Source organism: Stegostoma tigrinum, chromosome 1, assembly GCF_030684315.1.
Source record: "Stegostoma tigrinum isolate sSteTig4 chromosome 1, sSteTig4.hap1, whole genome shotgun sequence".
NCBI classification, from domain to species: domain Eukaryota; kingdom Metazoa; phylum Chordata; class Chondrichthyes; order Orectolobiformes; family Stegostomatidae; genus Stegostoma; species Stegostoma tigrinum.
In genome coordinates, this window is record NC_081354.1 from 7,777,546 (window position 1) to 7,800,054 (window position 22,509).

The following is a 22,509-nucleotide window of genomic DNA, read 5'->3' on the forward strand; positions in this document are numbered from 1 at the left end:
CCAAAGGAATTCTGCATACATTAAAGACAAAAGGCTATCTAGGGAGAGAATGGGGCCTCTTAAAGATCAGCAAGGCCAACTCAGTGTGGAACTGCAGGAAATGGGTGAGGTTCTAGACATGTATTTTGTAACAGTGTTTACTGTTGAGGACAACATGGAAGCTGGAGAACATGGGAAAATAAATTGCGACATCTTGAAAACTGTCCATATTACAGAGGAGGAAATGTTGGGTGTCTTAAAACGCATAAAGATGGATAAATTCCCGGGATCTGATTAGGTGCACCCTAGAATTCTTAGGAATCTAGGAAAGTCACTGCTGGGCCCCTTGTTGATGTATTTGTATTATCAAAAGCCACACACGAGGTGCTGGAAGACTGGAGGTTGGCTGATGCGGTGTCACTATTTAAGAAAGGTGGTAAGGAAAAGCCAGGGAACTACAGACTGGTGAGTCTGACAACACTGGTGGGCAAGTTAGAACATAGAACATAGAACAGTACAGCACAGAACAGGCCCTTCAGCCCACAATGTTGTGCCGACCATTGATCCTCATGTATGCACCCTCAAATTTCTGTGACCATATGCATGTCCAGCAGTCTCTTAAATGACCCCAATGACCTTGCTTCCACAACTGCTGCTGGCAACGCATTCCATGCTCTCACAACTCTCTGCGTAAAGAACCTGCCTCTGACATCCCCTCTATACTTTCCACCAACCAGCTTAAAACTATGACCCCTCGTGCTAGCCATTTCTGCCCTGGGAAATAGTCTCTGGCTATCAACTCTATCTATGCCTCTCATTATCTTGTATACCTCAATTAGGTCACCTCTCCTCCTCCTTTTCTCCAATGAAAAGAGACCGAGCTCAGTCAACCTCTCTTCATAAGATAAGCCCTCCAGTCCAGGCAGCATCCTGGTAAACCTCCTCTGAAGTTGTTGGAGGGAATCCTGTGGGACAGGATTTACATGTATTTGGAAAGGCAAGGACTGATGTGGGATAGTCAACATGACTTTGTGCCTGGGAAATCATGTCTCGCTAACTTGATTGAGTTTTTTTGAAGAAGTAACAAAGAGGATTGACGAGGGCGGAGTGGTGGATGTGATCTACATGAACTTCAGTAAGGTGTTCGACAAGGCTCCTCATGGTAGACTGGTGAGTAAAGTTAGATCACACAGAATACGGGGAGAACTAGCTATTTGTATATAGAACTGGCTTGAAAGTAGAAGACAGAGGGAGGTGGTGGAGGGTTGCTTTTCAGACTGGAGGCCTTTGACCAGCAGCTTGCCACAAGGATTGGTGCTTTGTTCATTGCTTTTCATCTTTTATGTAAATGATTTGGATGTGAACATAGGAGGTATTGTTAGCAAGTTTGCAGATGACACCAAAATTGGAGGTGTAGTGGACAGTGGAGAAGGTTACCTCAGAATACAGTGGGATCTTGGTCAGATGGGCCAATGGGCTGAGTAGTAGCAGATGGAGTTTAATTTAGATAAATGTGAGGTGCTGCATTTTGGAAAGGCAAATCAGGGCAGGACTTATATACTAAATGGTAAGGCCCTGGGGAGTGTTGCTCAACAAAGAGAACTTGGAACACGAGTTCATAGTTCCCTGAAAGTGGTGAAACAGGTAGATAGAATAGTGATGAAGGTATTTGGTATTCTTGCCTTTATTGGTCAATGCATTGAGTATAGGAGTTGGGAGGTCAAATTACAGCTGTACAGAACTTTGGTTAGGCCACTTTTGGAATACAGGATGCAATTCTGATCTCCCTGCTATGGGAGGGATGTTGTGAAACTTGAGAGGGTTCAGAAAAGATTTGGAAGTATGTTGCCAGTGTTGGAGGGTTTGAGCTATAGGGAGAGGCTGAATAGACTGAGGCTATTTTCCCTGGAGTGTTGGAGGTTGAGAGGTGACCTCATTGAGGTTTATATGATCATAAGGGGCATGGCCAGGATAAATAGACAAGGCCATTTCCTTATGGTGGGGGAGTCAAAAACAAGAGTGCAGAGGTTTAAGGCGAGAGGTGAAAGATTTGAACGGGACCCAAGGGGCAACTTTTTTCATATAGAGGGTGGTGTATTTGTGGACTGAGCTGCCAGAGGAAGTGGTGGAGGCTGGTACAGTTACAAGATTTAAAAGGCATCTGGATGGGTACATGAATAGGAAGTGTATAGAGGGCTATGGGTCAAATCCTTGCAAATGGGACTAGATGTATTTAGGATATCTGGTTGGCATGGATGAGTTGGATAAAAGGGTCTGTTTCTGTGCTGATTATATCTATGGCTCTATGACTAACTTACTGTTATGGCTGTGATAATGGGAACTGCAGATGCTAGAGAATCCAAGATAACAAAGTGTGGAGCTGGATGAACACAGCAGGCCAAGCAGCATCTCAGGAGCACAAAAGCTGATGTTTCGGGCCTAGACTCTTCATCATCCTCTCTGATGAAGGGTCTAGGCCCAAAACGTCAGCTTTTGTGCTCCTGAGATGCTGCTTGGCCTGCTGTGTTCATCCAGCTCCACACTTTGTTATCTTACTGTTATGGCTTCTGGCTTTGGACTCCTGTACCAGCAGAGACACTTTCACTATGTCTACCCCAATAAACTCTTCTTCACTAATCACACAGCTTTCTCTTGAGTGAAGATAGAACCCAAAGGCTATTAATTCTTCCAATAAATACTTAAACATTTTTGACACCTTCCCAATCTAAGTATTTTTATAATGTCAGCAAAAATAGCAGCTAATTTGCAAACAACACCATCCAATAAACTATACTTTTATCAAGGTTCAGGGCAAGGAATTTATATTGACCAGGATACAGGTACAGTATTTCTTTTAATTATCCCTAAGCAATGTCAGAAAATCTTTCTCATTTTCCTGAGAGGATAAACAGGGTCTGTGTTTTATTATCTCATCCACAAGAGCTGCTGCTCCATCAGACCCACACTGCCTTAGAATTGTACCGAACTTTCACCTTCACTGAATGCACAAAGCTGTGGAATTGAGCTTGAAGCCACAGCTTTCTGATTCAGACCTGACAGCCTGAACCAAACCTGACATCCCATCACCTATCTCTTTCATTCTCATGACTTGGTAAAGGTCGGTTGCCAGTTGGAGCTGACAGAGGTCCAGTGATATTGGTCAAAGTAAATCAGAGGATTTATAAACTGGGGGAACTAACAAGTGACACTAATTCAGTAATCATCACCATCAGCCTTTCCTCCCAGACGAAGATGACTCTCTTCCCCTCTCAGGGTGAGTTCATAGGTGGCTCTACAGTCTGATGCAGCTACAGCAGACCCTGCCTCACTAGGGAGAAAAGGATGGTCATAGGAAGGGGTGTGTGGGTTGGGGGGGTTTGGTGTGGCAGCGTGCTCCTTTTGTTGTTTTCGCCTGGCTCCCCTTTTACCTAACGACATGTCTCAAGGTGCTCAACGCCTTCCTGGATCCTCCTCCTCCACTTTGAATAGTCTTGGGACAGTGAGTCTCAGGATTCTGTGGGAATGCTGCACTTCGCCAATGGGGCTTTGAAGATATCGCTGAAGCACTTCCTCTGTCCACCTGGGGCTTGCCTGTCATTTCAGAGCTGGGAGTAGAGTGCCTGCCTGGGGAGTCTCGTGTCATAACTCAGTCATTTTGTGGCTGTACCTGCACTATTTTCACTGCAGCAGTTCAAAAAGCTGGCTCACACTACTTTATTCAGGGTAATTAGGGACTGTTAGGAGCTGACAGTAATTTTTTTAAAACTCATGCACAGGATAGGCAGCGTTTATTGCCCATAAGGCAGTTAAAAGTCAACCACATTGCTGTGGATCAGTAGTCACATGTAAGCCAGACCAGGTAAGGATGGCGGTTTCCTTCCCCAAAGGACTTGAGTGAATCAGATGGGTATTTTCTTGACAATCAGCAATGGAATCGTTGTAATTATTAGACTCTTAATTCCAGATTTCTTTTGTGAAAGTAAATTCCTTCATCTGTCGTGGCAGGGTTCAAACCTGGGTCTCCAGGTCATTATCTGAGTCTCTGGATTAACAGTCCAGCAACAATACCACTGGGCCATCGCCTCCCCAAATGCTGGCTTTGTCAGTGGTGCCCTCATACCAGAAGGGAATAGCAAGACAACAAGTACAGTCTGGTGATCTGGGGTCAGTGGAAAGGGCTCTGAGGATCTTACACTGGACTGGGTCCCATGGTCTTGCAGCACAGAGAGGGATCTTAAAATCTGGGAGTTTGGCACAGAGGAATTTTAGCAAAGTATGGACTGGTCTAGGAATAAACCCTTACACTGAGAGGATCCCTAATTTCTGGAATTGAGGATGGAGTCTGGAAACAAAGAAATTGATCTTGGGAACAGAAGGCATTCAGTCAAAGAGCCCCAGAGTGCAGGAATGTTGAGGGTGCCACAAGAGCATGCAAATACTTGGAATTTGTTTGAAAGGTGAGCATTGGACAGTGTCTTTTTGGGAGTGGGCTTGAACTGCATGAGCCTTCAGATTGTATCCCCAACAGTCACTGCTGGCAGAATATATTTTCTAAATTTGTATTGAGTGATTCAATTGGTTTTCTTTTTATCAATTCCTCTTTCCTGGCCTTTTACGCTTGGCTGTCCTTGATGAATCATTTGTAATTTCTCATTGGTGGTTTTTTTAACCATCTTTCTCATAACTGATTTGCAAATTCCCTGACTCTTCAGTTTAAAAAAAAATCAGTCTCTATTAAGTCAATCCACTGAATGTGATCAGACAATAATTGTAGGAACATTGTAACAAATGAATTGGGACTACATTATGTGGGATAGATGTGCATGGGAAAAGCACGGTTTTTAAAATGGATTTTATGGATTATATAAATTCTGAAAAAAACTTGGTTTACTTACAAGATATAATTAGGCAGCAATACATCTGACTTCCTATCAGTTAATCATCAAATCCCCTCGACCCATTGTTGTAAAAGGAGTGTGGTCCAATTTGCACATGGTGATTGTGATTGGGAAATGCTGATCGATTTGTTTTTGGTGTTCTGTTTGAAGGATAAACATTGGTCAAAATGCATTGAAATCTCCTTGCTGTTATTGAAACTGATATGTGTGCCTTTCACACCACTCTCCTGAACGAGTTCCTGCTCCAATAACACATTTATCATTATTGCGATAGAGGGCTAGCCTGGACCAAATGCTCATGTCCTTGAGTGGGGCTTAAACTCCCAACAAAAAGCAAGAATCTTAGCAGCTGAACTAAGTTGTTACCTTACATATACATCCAAGAGACCGAAAGGGGAGTTGAAAACAAATAGAGTGCAGACGTGGAGTTGAACAGGCGTTCCTGAAGACCAGAAATAGATGGATCAAGAAGGGAAAAGTGACAGAAGATGTGAACAGAAGAAGTTTAACATTAAAGTGCATAGTGCTCAAATTCATCTACGCTCCAGAGACACAGTGACAGACTTACAGACTAATGTAGTGTGAATGCTCTGTCGTATTAGCTACTTCCAACTTGTCCTTTAGTTATTGACATATTGACTGTTTGTGACTGAGCACCTAGATGTAAATTGCTATTTGGCATTTGCTACCTTTGCAGTGAGAATAGACTTGTGATATGTATTCCAAGGGCCTAACACTCATGCTGCAACAAAGCTCGCAGGCTAACAGAATTATTTGAGCTCAGTGCAGAGGTTTACAATCATTGGTGCAATTTACAACTTTACCATTGAGCACCAACCCAATGGAGCAAACCACCTTCTTAAAACCCACCAGACTTCTGTCTCTTTGGGTGGCTGGGCAGGTTCAACACACAGTGGGCTTCTTGCTTTTCCAAGTTAAAATCCAGTTTCAGAGCTTCAAAATCACCCCTGTAGAACTTTACAGCACAGGAGATGGTCATTTGGTCCACCAGAACTGTATTGGCTCTCTAAAAGAACCGTCCATTAGTTAGGAGCATGGTGAATGGGAAACTGCCTCAGAGTGGGATGAAGTGAGCAACTAACGATAACTACTAGAAATTTGATGCAAAAGGGGACCGAGGTGCTTTAACTTTAAGGTTTACAGCAGGAAGTAAACTCTCAAGTGTGAGAAGTGAGTGGGGGATGGTAACAGGAATGGATCAAGAAGCAAACCGGAATGACACCAGCGTTAGAGTGTTATCGTAAACCACAGTATAAAGTGAGTGCAGGGAAAGAAGCTGATTGATGAGTAAGATTGGTGAATATTACTAATCTTTAAATCTTTATGAATTTTATTACGAACCTTTAAATGTGAAATGTGAAATCTTCAATTTGTGTTTAAGTCTCCAGTGTTTTTCTTTTGTCTTTAATGTATCAGATTCATACTGGTGAGTTTTCTTTGTATTTTTAATGTATATATTTACTAAGACATTAGGGAAGAGTTGGCTGGAATGGCCTGTGAAGGGAATTTAACAGCAAAGATATATGAAGAAAAATGACAGACATTTAAGAAAATAGCTTATGGCTCACATTGAAGATATATTCGTATGAGGAAGAAGGATTCGAGAAAGGGATCAGCTAACCACGGTTAGCCAGGGAAGTTAAGGATAGCATTGAGTTGAATTGAAAAAGCACACAATGTGATGAGAATTAGTATTAAGCCAGAGGATTGGAAAAGATTTAAAAACTACCAAATAATGGCCAAATAAAAAGAGGGAACAAAACAGCCCCTCAGCGTAATATCAAGTAAAGTCAAAATGCATAGTAAGAGCCTCTTAAATTTATCAAAAAGGAAGAGAGAAGACAAAGTGAACATAGGTCCTAGAGAATGATGCTGGGGAAATACAAAGAATGAACATTTGCTTACAATTGAAGCAGAGAAGGGAGTGACTAATTGGATCGATCTTGCAAAGAGTTAGCACGGTATTAATGGTCTATAAGGCCTCCATCTGTTTTGTAAGTTTTAAATTCATTCTCAGATTTCTGTGAAGGAGAGCTGTCCAAAAAGTATTTCTTGCTTCTTATTATAAATATAGATTGCAATTGAATTCCCAGAAGAATGCACATGAAGAGGTTTATTCAGTCACTGCTGCTGGCAATGCAGAGATATGATGCACTCAAGTGGAACACTAACATGAAGCACAAGTTTCAAGAGCCACAAACTGTTGTAAATGTCAGTTCTTTGTCAACTATCAATTCATAACATATTGACTGTGTCCCTTTGACAGTTGGCCATTGTCACCATCAAGCTTTTTCAAAACAATTGCTCAACTCCAAAATTAAACTGCAATTGTGTAGAAAGCCATAACGACATTATGTTCATTGTTGTTCTGTTCAGGTACATTATGTTCATATTGTATAAAATTACAGTCCAAGAATAACTTGTTCTATAACACAGGTCCAATCCAGATTCCGTATTTAGCAATTGTTCATCGATATTTCAGCACCTTTTTGGCTTTTTGCCAACCAAACACTTTGGAAAGAACATGCCCACATTGCATTGATTACACTGAAGAAATATTATGGCTACAATCATTCTTGCTTGAAACTCAGGGTACTGCCCTGACTAATGACAGTCAACTTGGTTTGAACTTACTCGGCTACAAAAGACAGATCACAGCCCTTGCTACAACCCTACACCAATCTATCAGCATTCACATTGTGTCAACTGTTCTTTGATTTATGTAGCTGACTTTTTTTGAGTTTCTGCCTTGATAAGAGCTAGACAAAAAGCTTTGATGTAATGTCTGCTAGCAATGAAAACAGAAGTTGCTGGAAAAGCTCAGCAGGTCTGGCAGCATCTGCGAAGAAAAAATCAGAGTTAACGTTTCGAGTCCAGAATTCTGATTTTTCTTTCACTGATGCTGCCAGACCTGCTGAGCTTTTCTAGCAACTTCTGCTTTTGTTCCTGGTTCACATTCGCAGTTCTTTTGGTTGTTGTAATGTCTTTCAGCAATATTTCCTTTTTGTGCTAGCAAAATGTTAATTAAAGCAAACTATGTGGTTTCTGAAAACCCAAATAAGAAGACAAAATGCTGGAGGAAGTCAGTAAATCTGGCAGCATCTGGGGAGAGAGAGATGGATTTAACTTTTTTAAGTCCAGTTTGACTCTTTTCAGGATGCAGACCAAACTCAAAATATTAACTCTGTTTCTTCGCCACAGATGCTGCCAGATCTTTTGAGTTTCTGCAGTACTTTCCCGTTTTCAAAACATTGTTTTCTTCCTTTCCATTTGGTTTCATCTGTTTCTTTAATTCTGTCTATCTGGTTGTTTAGTTTACATTTTTGCTGCTATATTTTTCACTTCCCAGGAGAGGTGAAGAGAATTATCTTCATGTAATGAGTTGTGGTCTGCAATGTGTTGCCTGATGAAGTGCTAAAAGCAGATGCACTGGCGCCTTTCAAAATGAAATTGGCTGAGTTCTTAAAGGAGAAAGTTTTATATGAAATGGAGAGCAGGGAGTTCTTTCAAAGGCCCAACATGGACATGATTGATCTCCTTTCCTGCTATAATCATTATCTAATTCTACTCTAATCCTTTCACCTTTTCCAATCTTCCCTTTTGGTGGTGGCTAATTATTTCTGTTGTGCGGTGAGAATGATTTGACAATTTTTTTTGCTGAGAGTAGGTTTCATAGAATCTCTACACTGTGGAAGCAGGCCATTCAGCCCATCGAGTCACACTGACCCTCTGAATATCATCCAACCAAGACCAACCCAATCCTGTATTTCCCAAGGCTAATCCACCTAGCCTGCACATCCCTGGACACTGTGGGCAATTTAGCATGGCCAATTCACCTACCCTGCACACTTTTGGACTGTGAGGGGAAACCAGAGTTCTCAGAGGAAACCCACACAGACTGGGGGAGAATGTGCAAACTCTACACAGACAATTGACCAGGACTGGAATCGAACCCTGGTCGCTAGCACTGTGAGACAGCACTGTTGACCACTGAGCCACCATGCTGCATTCCAAAATACAAAAGCATCACCTGTGCAGTGATACAGTTCAACAGGAATTAGAGAGATTTGTATTTATGTAGCACCTTTCATGACCAGAGGATGTCCCAAAGTTTCTAATACCACCTTTTGAAGAGTACTGTTATATCGTAGGAAAGAAAGCAACAAAATTGCACATGGGGATCAAACTATGATGAATAGCTATTGGATAAAGACCTGATAATCAGTTTCTGTGATGTTGACTGAGAAATAAATATTCGTCAGTCAGCGGGAATAGAGCCTCTGCTCTTCTTCATGAAAGCATTCTGGGATCTTTTACATCCACCAAAGTGGTACAGACAGAACATCTGAAAGATGGCACTTCTGATAGTGCAGCTCTCTGTCAGTATTACATAAACAGTGTGAGTAGAAATGACAGGCTTTGGAATAGTAATTGAACCTGTAACCGCTGATTCAGTGGCAGGAATGCTTGTTATGTGCAAAATGTGAACAAGTAGCCAGATATCACTGATGCAAAATCCAACGTGACTGATTGCTTTTCTCATGAGCAAATAAAGATGTCAGCAACACGCCAAGATTCTTTCAACAGCATCCTCCAAACTCATCACCTGATCCCACCTCGAAGGACGAGAGTAACTAGTGCTCAGGAGCAGTAAGTCCTCCTGCAAATCAGAGACCATCCTAATCTGGAAATATATTATTATCACTGCGCAAAAATCCTGGAACATTCTCCTACTGTGCATTGTGGACTGTAGTAGTTCAAGAAGATGAATTATTATCTCCTAAAGGAAAAATAGGGGCAGGATTTGTATTTTGGGTCAGTGTGGACTTGATGGGCTGCATGGCCTGCCTCCACAGTGTAGAGATTCTATGAAACTTACCCTCAGCAAAAAAAAATTGTCAAATCATGCAGGATTAGAGAATGTTAGTTTTTCCAGTGATGTCACATGCCTTGTCTGAATAATAAATTCACCTTTAAGAAAGTCATTCAACATACCTCATTATGTATTCCCTGGGTTGAAGCAGGTAGTTAGGTATCATCGTACCTAAGTCAGTTGGCCTTTCTAGGATCTTTAAAACCACTGTTATTATCTATCATTGAGACCTTAATATGATACTTTGCTACAGTGATTTTTTTTTTGCGGCATTCTTGAAAGATTATTTCGCAATATTCAACAATATTTCATGCTAGTTTGTCACTGACCTTATTGTTATGAAAGAAACAATTACATTTGCTTGGAGAATTGGTCTGTGTTTACATTTGAACATTTTTGTGTAAGTGACTCTGCTTTATTGCAGTAATATCAGTGAATTGCTGAAACTATGCTCATCAAACCTGAGCACCTGATGGCTTGGGCCTGAAAACCCCTTGTGATTTTTAACTGAGTCAGTCCTGATCTGCTTAATATGATAAGAAATACACTGAATTTAGGGTGTACTTTGATGCTTCAGATGGACCCAACTGTAAAAAAGACAACATACAGTGCATTTGTAAAGATAAAATGATGCTGCCAATGTGCAAGAGGTAGATTGCCTCAATGTATGCTTGATGTCATTTTTCATGACTTGCTCAGATAACACTGGCTTCTTAGAAATAATTGTCAGGCAACTACTGCCCTGAAATAAAACCATCATCACAGGGTTTAACATCTTCACGGCTGCTTTTTAAATGCTCAGTGTGTATTAGATTGAAGGGCAGTTCCACTCCTGTGTCAGGCTATGAGTTCCCATCCTCTGCCTGCTGCTGGAAGGGGTGTGCAACGCCAAACGTTAAACCACAGAACATTTTTGAAATAACCTTGTTATGGCTTGTACATTCTTCAGCCTACCACTGAGACCCCGGTTAGAGGTCATTCACAGTCTCAGAGACAACCTGAAAGAACATGCTGCTACATGGCAACATTCTCGAATCACACACCACTACACCATCAATTCTGCATTAACTTTTTCAAAGTGCCTTTTATTTAGTTCCACTCCCATGTCCCCGAACATACTTTCTCATTAAAGTACTTAAGCAATTCCCTTTTGAAGGCCACTACTGAATTTGTATGCATTACTCTATCACATAAACCCAAACCACTCACTGCATAAACATTTCCTCTTGTGCCGACTCTGGTTTAGTTTGCCAATTTGTCTGTGCTAATTATCAGCTCTTCAATCATTAAGAATAGCTCCTCTTTATTGAAATATGTATGTTTCTATCATGATGAACTCTATCAAATCTCCTCAACTTGCCCTGCTGCATTGAAATCCGTCCAGTTTGACAATACAACTGCCGTCCCTGAAACCATTTTGTCATATTTCTCCTGTAAGCCTTGCAAATTAGCCTTCAAATTCTTCCCTGTGAGTGAAATGTTTAGAAATTGGAAAAGTACTCTTGCTGGGATCAAGCTAGTGTTTATTTTGAAACATGGATTTTGTGCAATTTCCTAACTTTGTACAATATGCCTCTAATTATAAACTCGAGCAGATGAGGGGAAGTGGTAGCTTCATAATAGCAGTAATCCAGAAGCCCAAGAGAATGTTCTGGGGATGTGGAATTAAATTCCACCAAGGCAGCTGGTGGGCTTTAAGTCCAACTAACTACTCTGCAATATAAAGCTAGTCTCCTTTATGGTAGTCTAACATCCAGGAAACCTACCATCCTTACCTAATCTGGCCATATGATTCCAGACTCGCAGCAATATGGTTGACTCATAACTCGCCCCGAAAGGTCCCTACAAGCCACTGAGTTAGAGAGAGGTGGAGAATGGGCAACAGATGCTGGTCTAACCAGTGACAGCCACATCTCATGAAAGTACAAGGGTATGATGCATTATCTGCTTTGCCCTCCTCAGCCCCACCCTACCCAGTCTTTAAAAAATGGTGAAATTTAATTTTTAGGATTTGTTAGAGTAAGAAGCTGAAGTTTGGGTGAATTGACCTCTCCCTTCACCTCGTTAGAACAGCAGTGCAACTCCTGCACTGATGGCACAAAGCCAAGAGCTTTTGGGTGTATCCAGGGTGTTTCAATGATGAAAGGGAACCAACTAACAGATTTATCTCCTTCTACCTTTGCCCTGCATGTTGTGAATGCTAACCCCTTGGGGCACTGACCAAAATACAAATATGTACTCTTATAAGCCCTCCAGTCTTTTTTGTCAGTATACCATGCATCTAATGGATGCAGAAGGTCAAAGGACTATCTCCGATACAAATGATAATAATTGCTAGATATTTTGAATGTCCAACTGCCAAGAATATTAACAGTTCCTCTCTCTTCCAAGGCCTCAGGCAAAAGAGTCAAACTTGGAAACTGAGGAATGTAACAAAAACAATTTGTATTCACACCATGGCTTTAATGTAGTGAAATATCTGAAGGAGATTCATGAGAGCATTATCAGACAAAATTTGATACCATTTGACACATGAGGAGATATTAGGATCAGCGATCAAAGACCTGGTCATAAAAGTAGATTTTTAGCAGCAACTTTAAAGAAGGAGGGAGGTAGAAATGTGGAGAGGTTTGCAGAAGCAATTCCAAAGTTTGGAGTCTGCGCAGCTGACAGCACAACAGCCAACAGAGGAGTTTAGAAAATCGAGATGCACAAGAGGCCAAAATTATTATATTTTATACGTGCCATGCTTTCAGGGTAATTTTAACATTGAACGTTAATGTAAAATGAGTAACATTGAGTTGATTTTCCTGTATACACCTTGTCCGGTTCCCATTTTGATTGAAGTTAATGGCAAGTGCAATTGTGCAAGGATTATCTAATTTGGTTTCTTTTGATTATTCATGAGATGTGGCCATCGCTGGCCAAACCAGTATTTGTTGCCCATCCGTAATTGCTTAGAGGGTTGTTTAGAGTCAGCAGCATTGCTGTGGGTTTGGAGTCACTTGCAAGCCAGACCAGGTAAGGACAGCAATTTTTATCTCCCACATTAGTGAATCAGATGGGTGTGTCCAGCAATTGATTCCATTAGACCCTCAGTTCTATTTTTAAAAAAATTGAATTTAAATTTCACCATCCACCATTATAGGATTTGAACCCAAGTCCCCAGAACATGGCCTTTGGTTTCTGGATTAACAGTCTAACAAAAATGCTACCCAGCCATTCCCTCCTCTTATTCTTCTGTATCACCAGCCAAAGTAAAGTACTCTCAAGCCCCCCATCCCAGCATTCGTAAAGACAACAATGATTTTATTTAGATACCCAATAATATAAAGCCTGATCTGATCAGAACATCCAACTGAAGTGCTGTTCTGAAAATGCTGTATAAAGAGTTAAAAGTTGGATTTGTTAATCCACTTTCCCCATCCTTGCATCCATCCTGGTGCCCTACAACTCCCAATTCATATACAGCAGCTATCCAAAAATGACTCAATGCTCTTTTTCTCTTGGAGACTATTGTACTATGAACTGTGTACCAGCACACACAGTTGTGGCTTATTTGGTAGCACATCTACCCCTATGTCTGTGTTTGCGGTTTTGAATCCCATTCCAACAACTGGAGCATTTGAAGAGCTAAGCTGATGCTAAAACTGCAATACTAAAGGGATGCTGCACTGTCAGAGCTGCCAGTTTTCAATAAAAACCAAAAGAACTGAAGATGCTGTAATTCAGGGATGTGAAGAAAGTTGCAGGAAAAGCTCAGCAGGTCTGGCACCAGCCGTGAAGGAACAAACAGAATCAACATTTCGGGTCCGGTGACTCTTCCTCAGAACTTTTCTGAAGAAGGGTCACTGGACCCGAAACGTTAACTCTATTAAGATGCTGCCAGACCTGCTGAGCTTTTCCAGCAATTTTGTTTTAGTTGCTGCCAGTTTTCAAATTAAACCTCAAACAAAGGGATTCTCTGTTCTATTAGGTAGACATAAAAGATGCCCAAGCACAATTTAAGGTGGGAGGACAGAGGTTTTAAAAAAGACATAAATGACAATTTTGTTTTACAAAAGAGTAGATCATGTGTGGAATGATCTTCCAGAGGAAGTGATGGATACAGATACAATTACAACGTTTGAAAGACATTTGGATAAGTATATGAATAGGTAAGATTTGGAGCGTTTTGGACCAGGAGCAGGCAGGTGGGACTAGTTTGGTTTGGGAATATGGTCAGCATGGGCTAGTTGGACCAATGGGTCAGTTCCCCTACTGTGTGACTCTGACTCTATGACTTTGTGACAACATTGAAGAAGAACCGATGATCATGACTATTCCTCAATAAACATTACTAAAACAGATTGTAGTCATTACTGGCTGCGGGAGCTGGCTGTGCTCAAATTGGTTACTATAAATCATGCTTTACAACAGATCCGGCACCTTCAAAAATTTAAGTGACGATAAAGGTCTTTGGGATTTCCTGAGATTGGGGGAGGTGCTATCGAAATGCATGTCTTTATTTCAGGTCAATGTGACTTTTACACTTGAACTGATATTTTCTTAATGCTTTATGAAATGCATGGTGAAATTACTGCCAGGATGGCTTATCACTTCCAGTGGTGCAATTTGAATCTTAGCCCATGACTGATTATGAGATAGCAGGCACCATCTCGCAGATCAGACTGTAGTGAGAAAAAATGTTGCAGTAGCAAAGACTTATCGACTTAATGTCTTCAGGCAGAAGTGAATTTATTGACTCATAATATCTTCTTTGACCATGTCTATCACTGAAAACGTGTGAAGTGACCACTTTCTGGAAACAATTTTCAAATAACAGGAGCTCTGTAAAACTAAGTGCTATTCATCAATAAAAATCCTTGCTCCTGAAGCTTTTACATAAAGTCACTGAAAATGGTAGAACAAATTCAGCCCCTGGTTATTTTTGAATTCCTCCATTTCTTAATTGAGTCACACCAATGTGGGTGACAGATGTTCCCAAATATTCATCCTATGGGATTTTTCATCATTCTTGAGCCTCAGCATTCAACAACGTCAGGTTACTCACAAGATCGGGGCAGATAACTCAGCTCCCTTGGACATGTTCCACCGCACAATCAGATTGTCGCTACACTGTATCATAACTCCATTGATCTGCATGAGTTCCATCCCTCTTAATATTCTTGCCACATATGAATTTATCAAACCCAGTTTTGACACTTTTTCACAGGTTCCCACATTCCTTTGTGCAAATGGTTGCTTTCTGACATCTCCTCTGAACAGTCATGCTAGAATTTTATGTCCCCTCATTCTGGACTGTCACACCAGAGGATCTTCTACTCTTCATTAGAACTGCTCTTTATCTAGCCCTACCCAATGCTTTCAACTGCAACATGCAGGGGTATGTGGGGAGTTACAACTGAACCCAATTCTATTGTGACAATGGAAGAACCTGTATTTAAGTGAACTTTTGAAGTGCTTCACAAATAATGAAGCACTTTTGAGGTCTCAAAAAAATCAAAGAACTGCTGAAAGTCGGAAATTGCTGAATAAAATCGTCAAGTCTGGCAGTATCTGAGGAGAGAAAGCGGGGTTAACGTTTCGGGTCTCGCGACCCTTCTTCTGAAATGGTGAAGAAGGGTCACTGGATCCAAAATACTAATTCTGCTTTCTCTCCATAGATGCTACCAGACCTGACGAGATTTTCTCGCAATTTCAGATTTTGTTACTTTTGCAGGATATTCATGGTGTTAGTGCAGGAAGGAGAGCAGTCAAATTGTGCACAGAATATCCCATGTGCAGCAATGAAACCAAATAACTGTGCTGTTAGTGATGTTATCTGAGGGATAAGCATTGGCCTGCTTTTCTTCGAAATACTGATGCACTTACATCAGTCTGCAGAGGAAAGGCAGTACCTGGGTTACACATCTCATTCAAACGGAGTTCCTCCAAATGCTCAGGAACACAATAGGGCAACAAGATTAATTAAATTCTGAAGTCTCTGGCATGGTTTTGAAACACCAACCTTTAGACTCGAAAACAACAATGTTATTAGCTGAGAAATATGCATATGGCCTTATATCTTACGGGGTGGTAAACATGAGCAGGAACAACAGGAAATGTCCAAAGTATTTTACAGCCAAGAACTATAGTCACCTCTGTAACACAGAAAATGCTGGAGCTAATTTGCTCATAGCAAGTTCTGTTCATAGCAACATGATAACAGCCTCATAATCTGTTTTTGTGATATAAATTTGTTAATAATTAACATCCAAGGCCACAAGATGAAGGAGCAGAAATAGGCCATTCATCCAAAATAATAAAATGTGAGGCTGGATGAACACAGCAGGCCAAGCAGCATCTCAGGAGCACAAAAGCTGACGTTTCGGGCCTAGACCCTTCATCAGAGAGGGGGATGGGGGGAGGGAACTGGAATAAATAGGGAGAGAGGGGGAGGCGGACCGAAGATGGAGAGTAAAGAAGATAGGTGGAGAGGGTGTAGGTGGGGAGGTAGGGAGGGGATAGGTCAGTCCAGGGAAGACGGACAGGTCAAGGAGGTGGGATGAGGTTAGTAGGTAGCTGGGGGTGCGGCTTGGGGTGGGAGGAAGGGATGGGTGAGAGGAAGAACCGGTTAGGGAGGCAGAGACAGGTTGGACTGGTTTTGGGATGCAGTGGGTGGGGGGGAAGAGCTGGGCTGGTTGTGTGGTGCAGTGGGGGGAGGGGATGAACTGGGCTGGTTGAGGGATGCAGTGGGGGAAGGGGAGATTTTGAAACTGGTGAAGTCCACATTGATACCATATGGCTGCAGGGTTCCCAGGCGGAATATGAGTTGCTGTTCCTGCAACCTTCGGGTGGCATCATTGTGGCAGTGCAGGAGGCCCATGATGGACATGTCATCAAGAGAATGGGAGGGGGAGTGGAAATGGTTTGCGACTGGGAGGTGCAGTTGTTTGTTGCGAACTGAGCGGAGGTGTTCTGCAAAGCGGTCCCCAAGCCTCCGCTTGGTTTCCCCAAAAAGTCTGTTTTGTCATTTGAAGCAATCACAGCTGATCTGATTATCATGCATTCCACTTTCCTGCCTTTCCCCCTTGTCTTTGTTCCCTTACTAATTGCAGCTAGCCATCGCAGCCTTGAATATTCCTAAGGATTCAGCCTGGACAGCCTTGTGTGGCCAAGAATTCTATATGAGAAATTCCTCCTCATGTCTACCCTCACTCTGAGACTATGCCCTCTGGTCCTAGTCTCTGTCAGAAGAGAAAATAACCTCTTAGCATATAACACAGAGAACAGAGCCACAGAGAATTTGTCTATTCTGCTTTGAAGTCATTTTCGCAGGATACTTTATGTCTACCCAAGAGCGGGACCTCAGTTTGAACGATCATCTGAAAGACAGCACCTTCCAGCATACTCTCAGTATGATGCTGGAACATCAGCCTCGATTTTTTTCTCATTTCACTGCAGTGGGTCTTTACTCGTCACGTTCAGCATCAGAAGCTAGAGTACTTCTCACAGCACCACAATTAAAACGAGGAAATATCTTGACAGCTGATTGTTTCCCCTTTAGCTATGATACCATCCATATTAGAGATTGGCTATGACTGTGAGGGCAAAGGCTGCAATTGCTTTACTCTGTGGTGCCCAGTATTAAACCAGTTTATTGAAAATCCCAGTCCTATATTTAAAACTATAGGGGTATTCTGCAACCTGACTTTCATTTCTAAAAATGTACGATTCTGAATCTTGTTCATTATTAATTCCCATCAAAGATCCAGGCCAGGGATAAAAGTGGTAGAAGTGTACGGAGACAAGATGCATTTGGCAGTTATCTACCAGTGTTCGATGAGAAAAAATAATTTTAAAAACTCCTTTATTTGTTTTCATAATTCTCTGTCACTCTAGATTTAAAGGTCTTACAGACGGAACATTTAGAAGTCAAACTTGTATTAATTGGATGCTTGCTGAGCCACATCAAAGCCAATATGTGTACTGGAACTTGACAGCTAACCAAATACACAGCAAGAGCATTTGGCAAGCCATTGACAGAAACTTGCTGCAATTTTCTTTTCAGTGCAAGTATAGTATTGGCTAGCAATGTGCACTCTTCAGGAGGATAGGTCTTTGGGCAGAGAGTTGAATGTTATGACCATCTGTCTCAGTGAAGAAAAAATAGAATTATGTGCCCTGCTGGAAGGGCCATCTTTTGCAAGGTGGGCAATGAGTGTTAGCCTTCTGAAAACGAAAGAATTCTAAAATAGCAGTGGTTTTAGGAAATATAGACAACTGTGCAGCAGAGTGAAAACATCTAAATGATCAGGATAGCCTTGAGGAAGGAATTGTAAGTTAGGTCCAGGGGAAAGAATGGCAGCATTTGGAGGATTATTGGGCTTTCCTGGGCAAAATGACAGGAATTTGTGGACTGGAACGTCAGTATACATGAGAAAAAAACAGCGACACAATCAAATCAAATTCACGGAGGTCTTTCTTCTCTGCTTATAATACTTGAAAGTTTGGAATTTAGCTGGATGGGTTCTACTCCACACTACCCACCCACTCCCCCACCCCCGACAACTTTCTCAACTCTTGCTCTATGCTTGAGACATTGAACCCCTTTTGGTGTTCAGTAACCCCACACACTGTCATTCAAGTAACTATTCTTCCTAAACCCTGGTCATCTGTCAGCAACCATGAGTTCACCCAATCTCATGCTCCTTTGTGCGACATTTCTTTAGGTGTTACTGTATGGAAACTGGGAGTTAAAATCCTGGTATTGTCCTGGCAAACCGCAACAATTTAAAGTGACTTTCCCAACTTAGATCAGCACAAAGTGGGAATAAACTCTAGATTTTTTCTGCCGTGCTTAGCTCACTTGTCCATTGAATTTATGAAACAAGCTACCAAAGGAGCATTTACTCTTAACTTCAAAGCTTTATTTTCAGGCTATAGGCTCAATTTCATAACTTTCACAGCTTGTCACAACCATCTGGGTTGCTAATCTATAATATAGCCAATGTACTGCCACATACATCATCGTCCAATTAATATTCATACTTAGTTATATTTAATTTGTACTTATGTCTTAAAACGCAACGAACTACAGTCTCATGAGTGTAAAGTACGGTTATCACCAAAGGTGCCATTTTGTTTGTAGCCACCACCAACAAAACAAAGTCCCACCATCTCCACAAGACATTCAATGACTTTGCAATCATTCAATCTTCCTATCACAATCATTCTTTCGTTACTATAGACCAGGAAGTTAACGGAGAGACAATTTAAATGCTGTGACTCAGAGACTTGAAGTTTTATATTGAGTAATTTAACTCCTTCTACTCAATGCCTGGCCACCATTTGCAAGGCAAAAGTTAGGAGTGTTATGGACTATACCCTCCACTTACCTTTATGATTGCAGTTCCAACCACATTCAAGATACTTGACATATTACACAACAGATTCATCCATTTGGTCAACACCCGAAACTCCACCTTACATTGTTCCCTCACTCTGCATCCATGGCGGAAAGCGTGTACCATCTGCACAATGCATTGTAAGAACTCACCAAACATCCTTTGACCGCATCTTCTAAACCTAAGACCCATTCAGAAAACAAGGGAAGCAGATGCATGGGAAAATCATGACCTTCAATTCTATCTGAATCACATGGGACCACAAATACATATCACTATTCATTCATTGTCCCCTGGCGAACATCCTCAAACTCCGTCCCTAACAGCACTGTGCTATCCCTATACCTCAAGCACTGCTTAAGTGTAATTAATAATGGAAGGAATGGAATTAAAAGCAACATAGTTAGTGCTATTCAAATCCCATGAACAGATAAAATCTAGAACTGCCCAACGTCCAGTCTATTCGTACTCTTAGACAGTTCATACTTATATCGTCTTGTCCTCCTCACCTGTTAAACTGGAATAATCAAATGTCCAATTCTCCATAATAATTAAAGTGGAGTGAAACTGTATTATTTTACAGAGATAGCAAGAACTGCAGATGCTGGAGTCAGAGTCAATACAGTGTCGAGCTGGAAGAACACAGCAGGCCAGGTAGCATCAGAGGAGGAGGAAAACTGATGTTTCTGTTCAGGATCCTTCACCAGTGTATTGACTGTCTTGTTTTACAGTACATGCAACTACTTACCATATTCACTGTCGTAGAAAATGATGAACTTTTGCCAGGCAAATTCTGAGATGACTTGGAGAATGACTTCATTGAGATACACTGGTGGACGGACATAGAGAGTGTAGTTTTCATTCCTGCTTGTTCTGGTGAGACCACAGCCACTCCTTGGTGATCCAGATGTTGTTCGTTGTATATAGAGGTGTGGGATGTGCATAGCATCTGACAAGGATTGGAGAGATCCAGCTGACATGCAACCAACGGAGCTGACGAGGGCCAAAATGCCTTGGTTCATCAGATCACAGGCTACAAAAACACAGAGAAAAGAAGTGATGAATAAGGCCGCTCATTTCTGATGCTCCCTTCAATTGAAAATCACAAGTTTGCATATTTCAGAATCAAACATTACTGAGATTTGCACGAGAACGCTATCGAACAAAATTGACATTACATTATACCAGGAGATATCGGATACGTCACTGAAAGCTTGACCAAAAAGATAATACTCAAAGGAGCATCAAAGGGTTTCAGCAGCAAACAGGTGAGGGAGGGCATTTCAGAACTTGGGTACATAGTTTCCTTTTATTCATTCGTGGGATGTGGGCATCACTGAAAGGGCCAGCATTTGTTGTCGATCCCTAGTTGCCCTTGAGGAGGTGGTGGTGAGTTGCCTTTTTGAACCACAATGGTCCATTTGGTCCAGGCACACCCACAATGCCACTGGAGAGGAAGCTGCATGGCAGCCAATGGCACAGAGACTGAAATCGGGGATGGCTGAGTGGCCGGAATAAAAAGAGAGTAAGAAATATTCTATTAAATGCGTAGAGAATTGGTCTCCCTGTCCTTTCTCTTCAAAACATAATCATTTTCATGTTGAGAAAATGAAACAGTTCAGCAATAATGCTCAGTTGATGAAAGACAATTCATAGGTTGTCCATTGAATCAACTGTGGCTGTTTCAGTAATTTTGTTTATCAATTATCTGTACTTCCAAATTCGATTTATTTTTCATTTATCAATCTTTCTGTCAATCTTGGAGTCTGCTATTAAAGAAAAAATCACCATTCCCAGAACTGCAGCAAAAGGATAAGGCCATTCAGCCCCTCAAAACCTGTTTTGCCAGTCAATAGCTTTGCCACCTATCATTTAATACCTTTGATCAACAAAAAATTACCAGTCTCAGAATTAATTATTGATCTAGTATCAATTAATATTTGCAAATGGCAGTTCCAATTTTATACCACCTCTCACATTTTGAAGTGTTTCTGAAGGAATTGTCTCTGACAGCTTCTTTTCTCTTTAAGTTCAGGGCCCAGATTATAGAAACAAACTTGTGAACACCAGCCAACTGAAGTTATCTTCCCAGAGGCAACAGGCTCACACAAATGGTCCATTACCAAATTCCAGCTGTCTGGAATTGCTAGGCATTGTTCTCTCAGGAGATGCGGGTTCCCTGCTCAGGGAAGACACAGTACAAGCGAGGAATGAGCAAGCCATTCTTGGGCTGATCCTAGAGTGTGGAGCCAGTGGGTAACCCAAAATCTGCAACATTTCAAAATGTGGCACAATCTCTGTCTGGAGAATGAATGTCAGATCGGCAATTGTCCACCTCTCGACTCGTCATCTGACTAAGGACAATGGGTGCATTCCTAATGCCTCTGGTAGTAGCAATCAGAAGGTTGGCACCTCTAAGGTCTTGGCAGCCCCACTGGAGGAGATGGGTGCCAATGAGACAGGTGAAAGAACAGGAGGTGCCATTAGAGATATAAAACTAATTAAATATTTCCATGAGAGGAAGGCAGCAAGCCCCTTGTATCAAAAGCAAGATGCTGCCTGTTGGAAGGACTGGCATTTGATGCAAAATGTGTCTGCCTCAAGGATTGGAGCTTTCAGTTCTCCATGGAGCTGGTGATCTCCCAACACAGCGGTTGTATATTTTATATGTTTGATTAGCTTCAGAGCTATACGGAGATAGTATTAGCTTTTAAATGTGTTCAAACTGTATTGATTGAGTTGCAAAATAAATACTCCATGTGTCTTCTTTTTAGCTCCCAGCTCTTTAAGGTATCTCCTGCATTTTGTTTACTTCTCTCTAAGCCAATACCCAGGCTTACACAATCAAGCATGCCATGCAGAAATCAGTTATTAGATGCACATCTCCAAGCATGGAACAACCAAACCATTGTGCACAACAAACAGCCACAGCATCATCACTACTTGGGGTCTGAACCACTTAAAACTGACTGCCTGCCTCTACTGAACAGGCATTAACCCACTTTGCGGGGAGCCCTGGCTAACCTCGCCAGCAGTGGAAATGTGTTGGGAAGGCACCGCTGCCACGGCTCCGTCCTCTGTTCGTGGCATTCTGCCTCCACTCTCGCTCATGGGTATGAAATGGAAGATTTGACCTTACAATTCAGGCTATTGAACCCAACCTACATTTCTTAGGTAGCAGAAATAGTTCATCCCTATGTGTCAAAGGAGTGGCAATTGATCAGTGGTATTATCACTGGACTATTAATTCAGGGGTCCAAAGTAATATTTTGGGAGCCTGGGTTCACAACAGATTGTGTGTTTGAATTGAATAACAACCTGGAATTAAGAGTCTAATATTCACCATGAA

The 22,509-nt window shown here is 41.6% G+C and overlaps 1 protein-coding gene across 3 annotated transcripts in view; it reads right to left on the reverse strand.

Moving 5' to 3' along the window:
* Window positions 1–22,509, reverse strand: part of grid2 (glutamate receptor, ionotropic, delta 2) — a 961,209-nt gene that overhangs the window by 302,147 nt on the left and 636,553 nt on the right. For all 3 annotated transcript variants that reach the window (XM_059650188.1, XM_059650127.1, XM_059650148.1), the window contains exon 3: window positions 19,909–20,193. In XM_059650188.1, coding sequence (XP_059506171.1) covers window positions 19,909–20,193 — 285 coding nt within the window. The remainder of the gene's footprint in view (window positions 1–19,908; window positions 20,194–22,509) is intronic.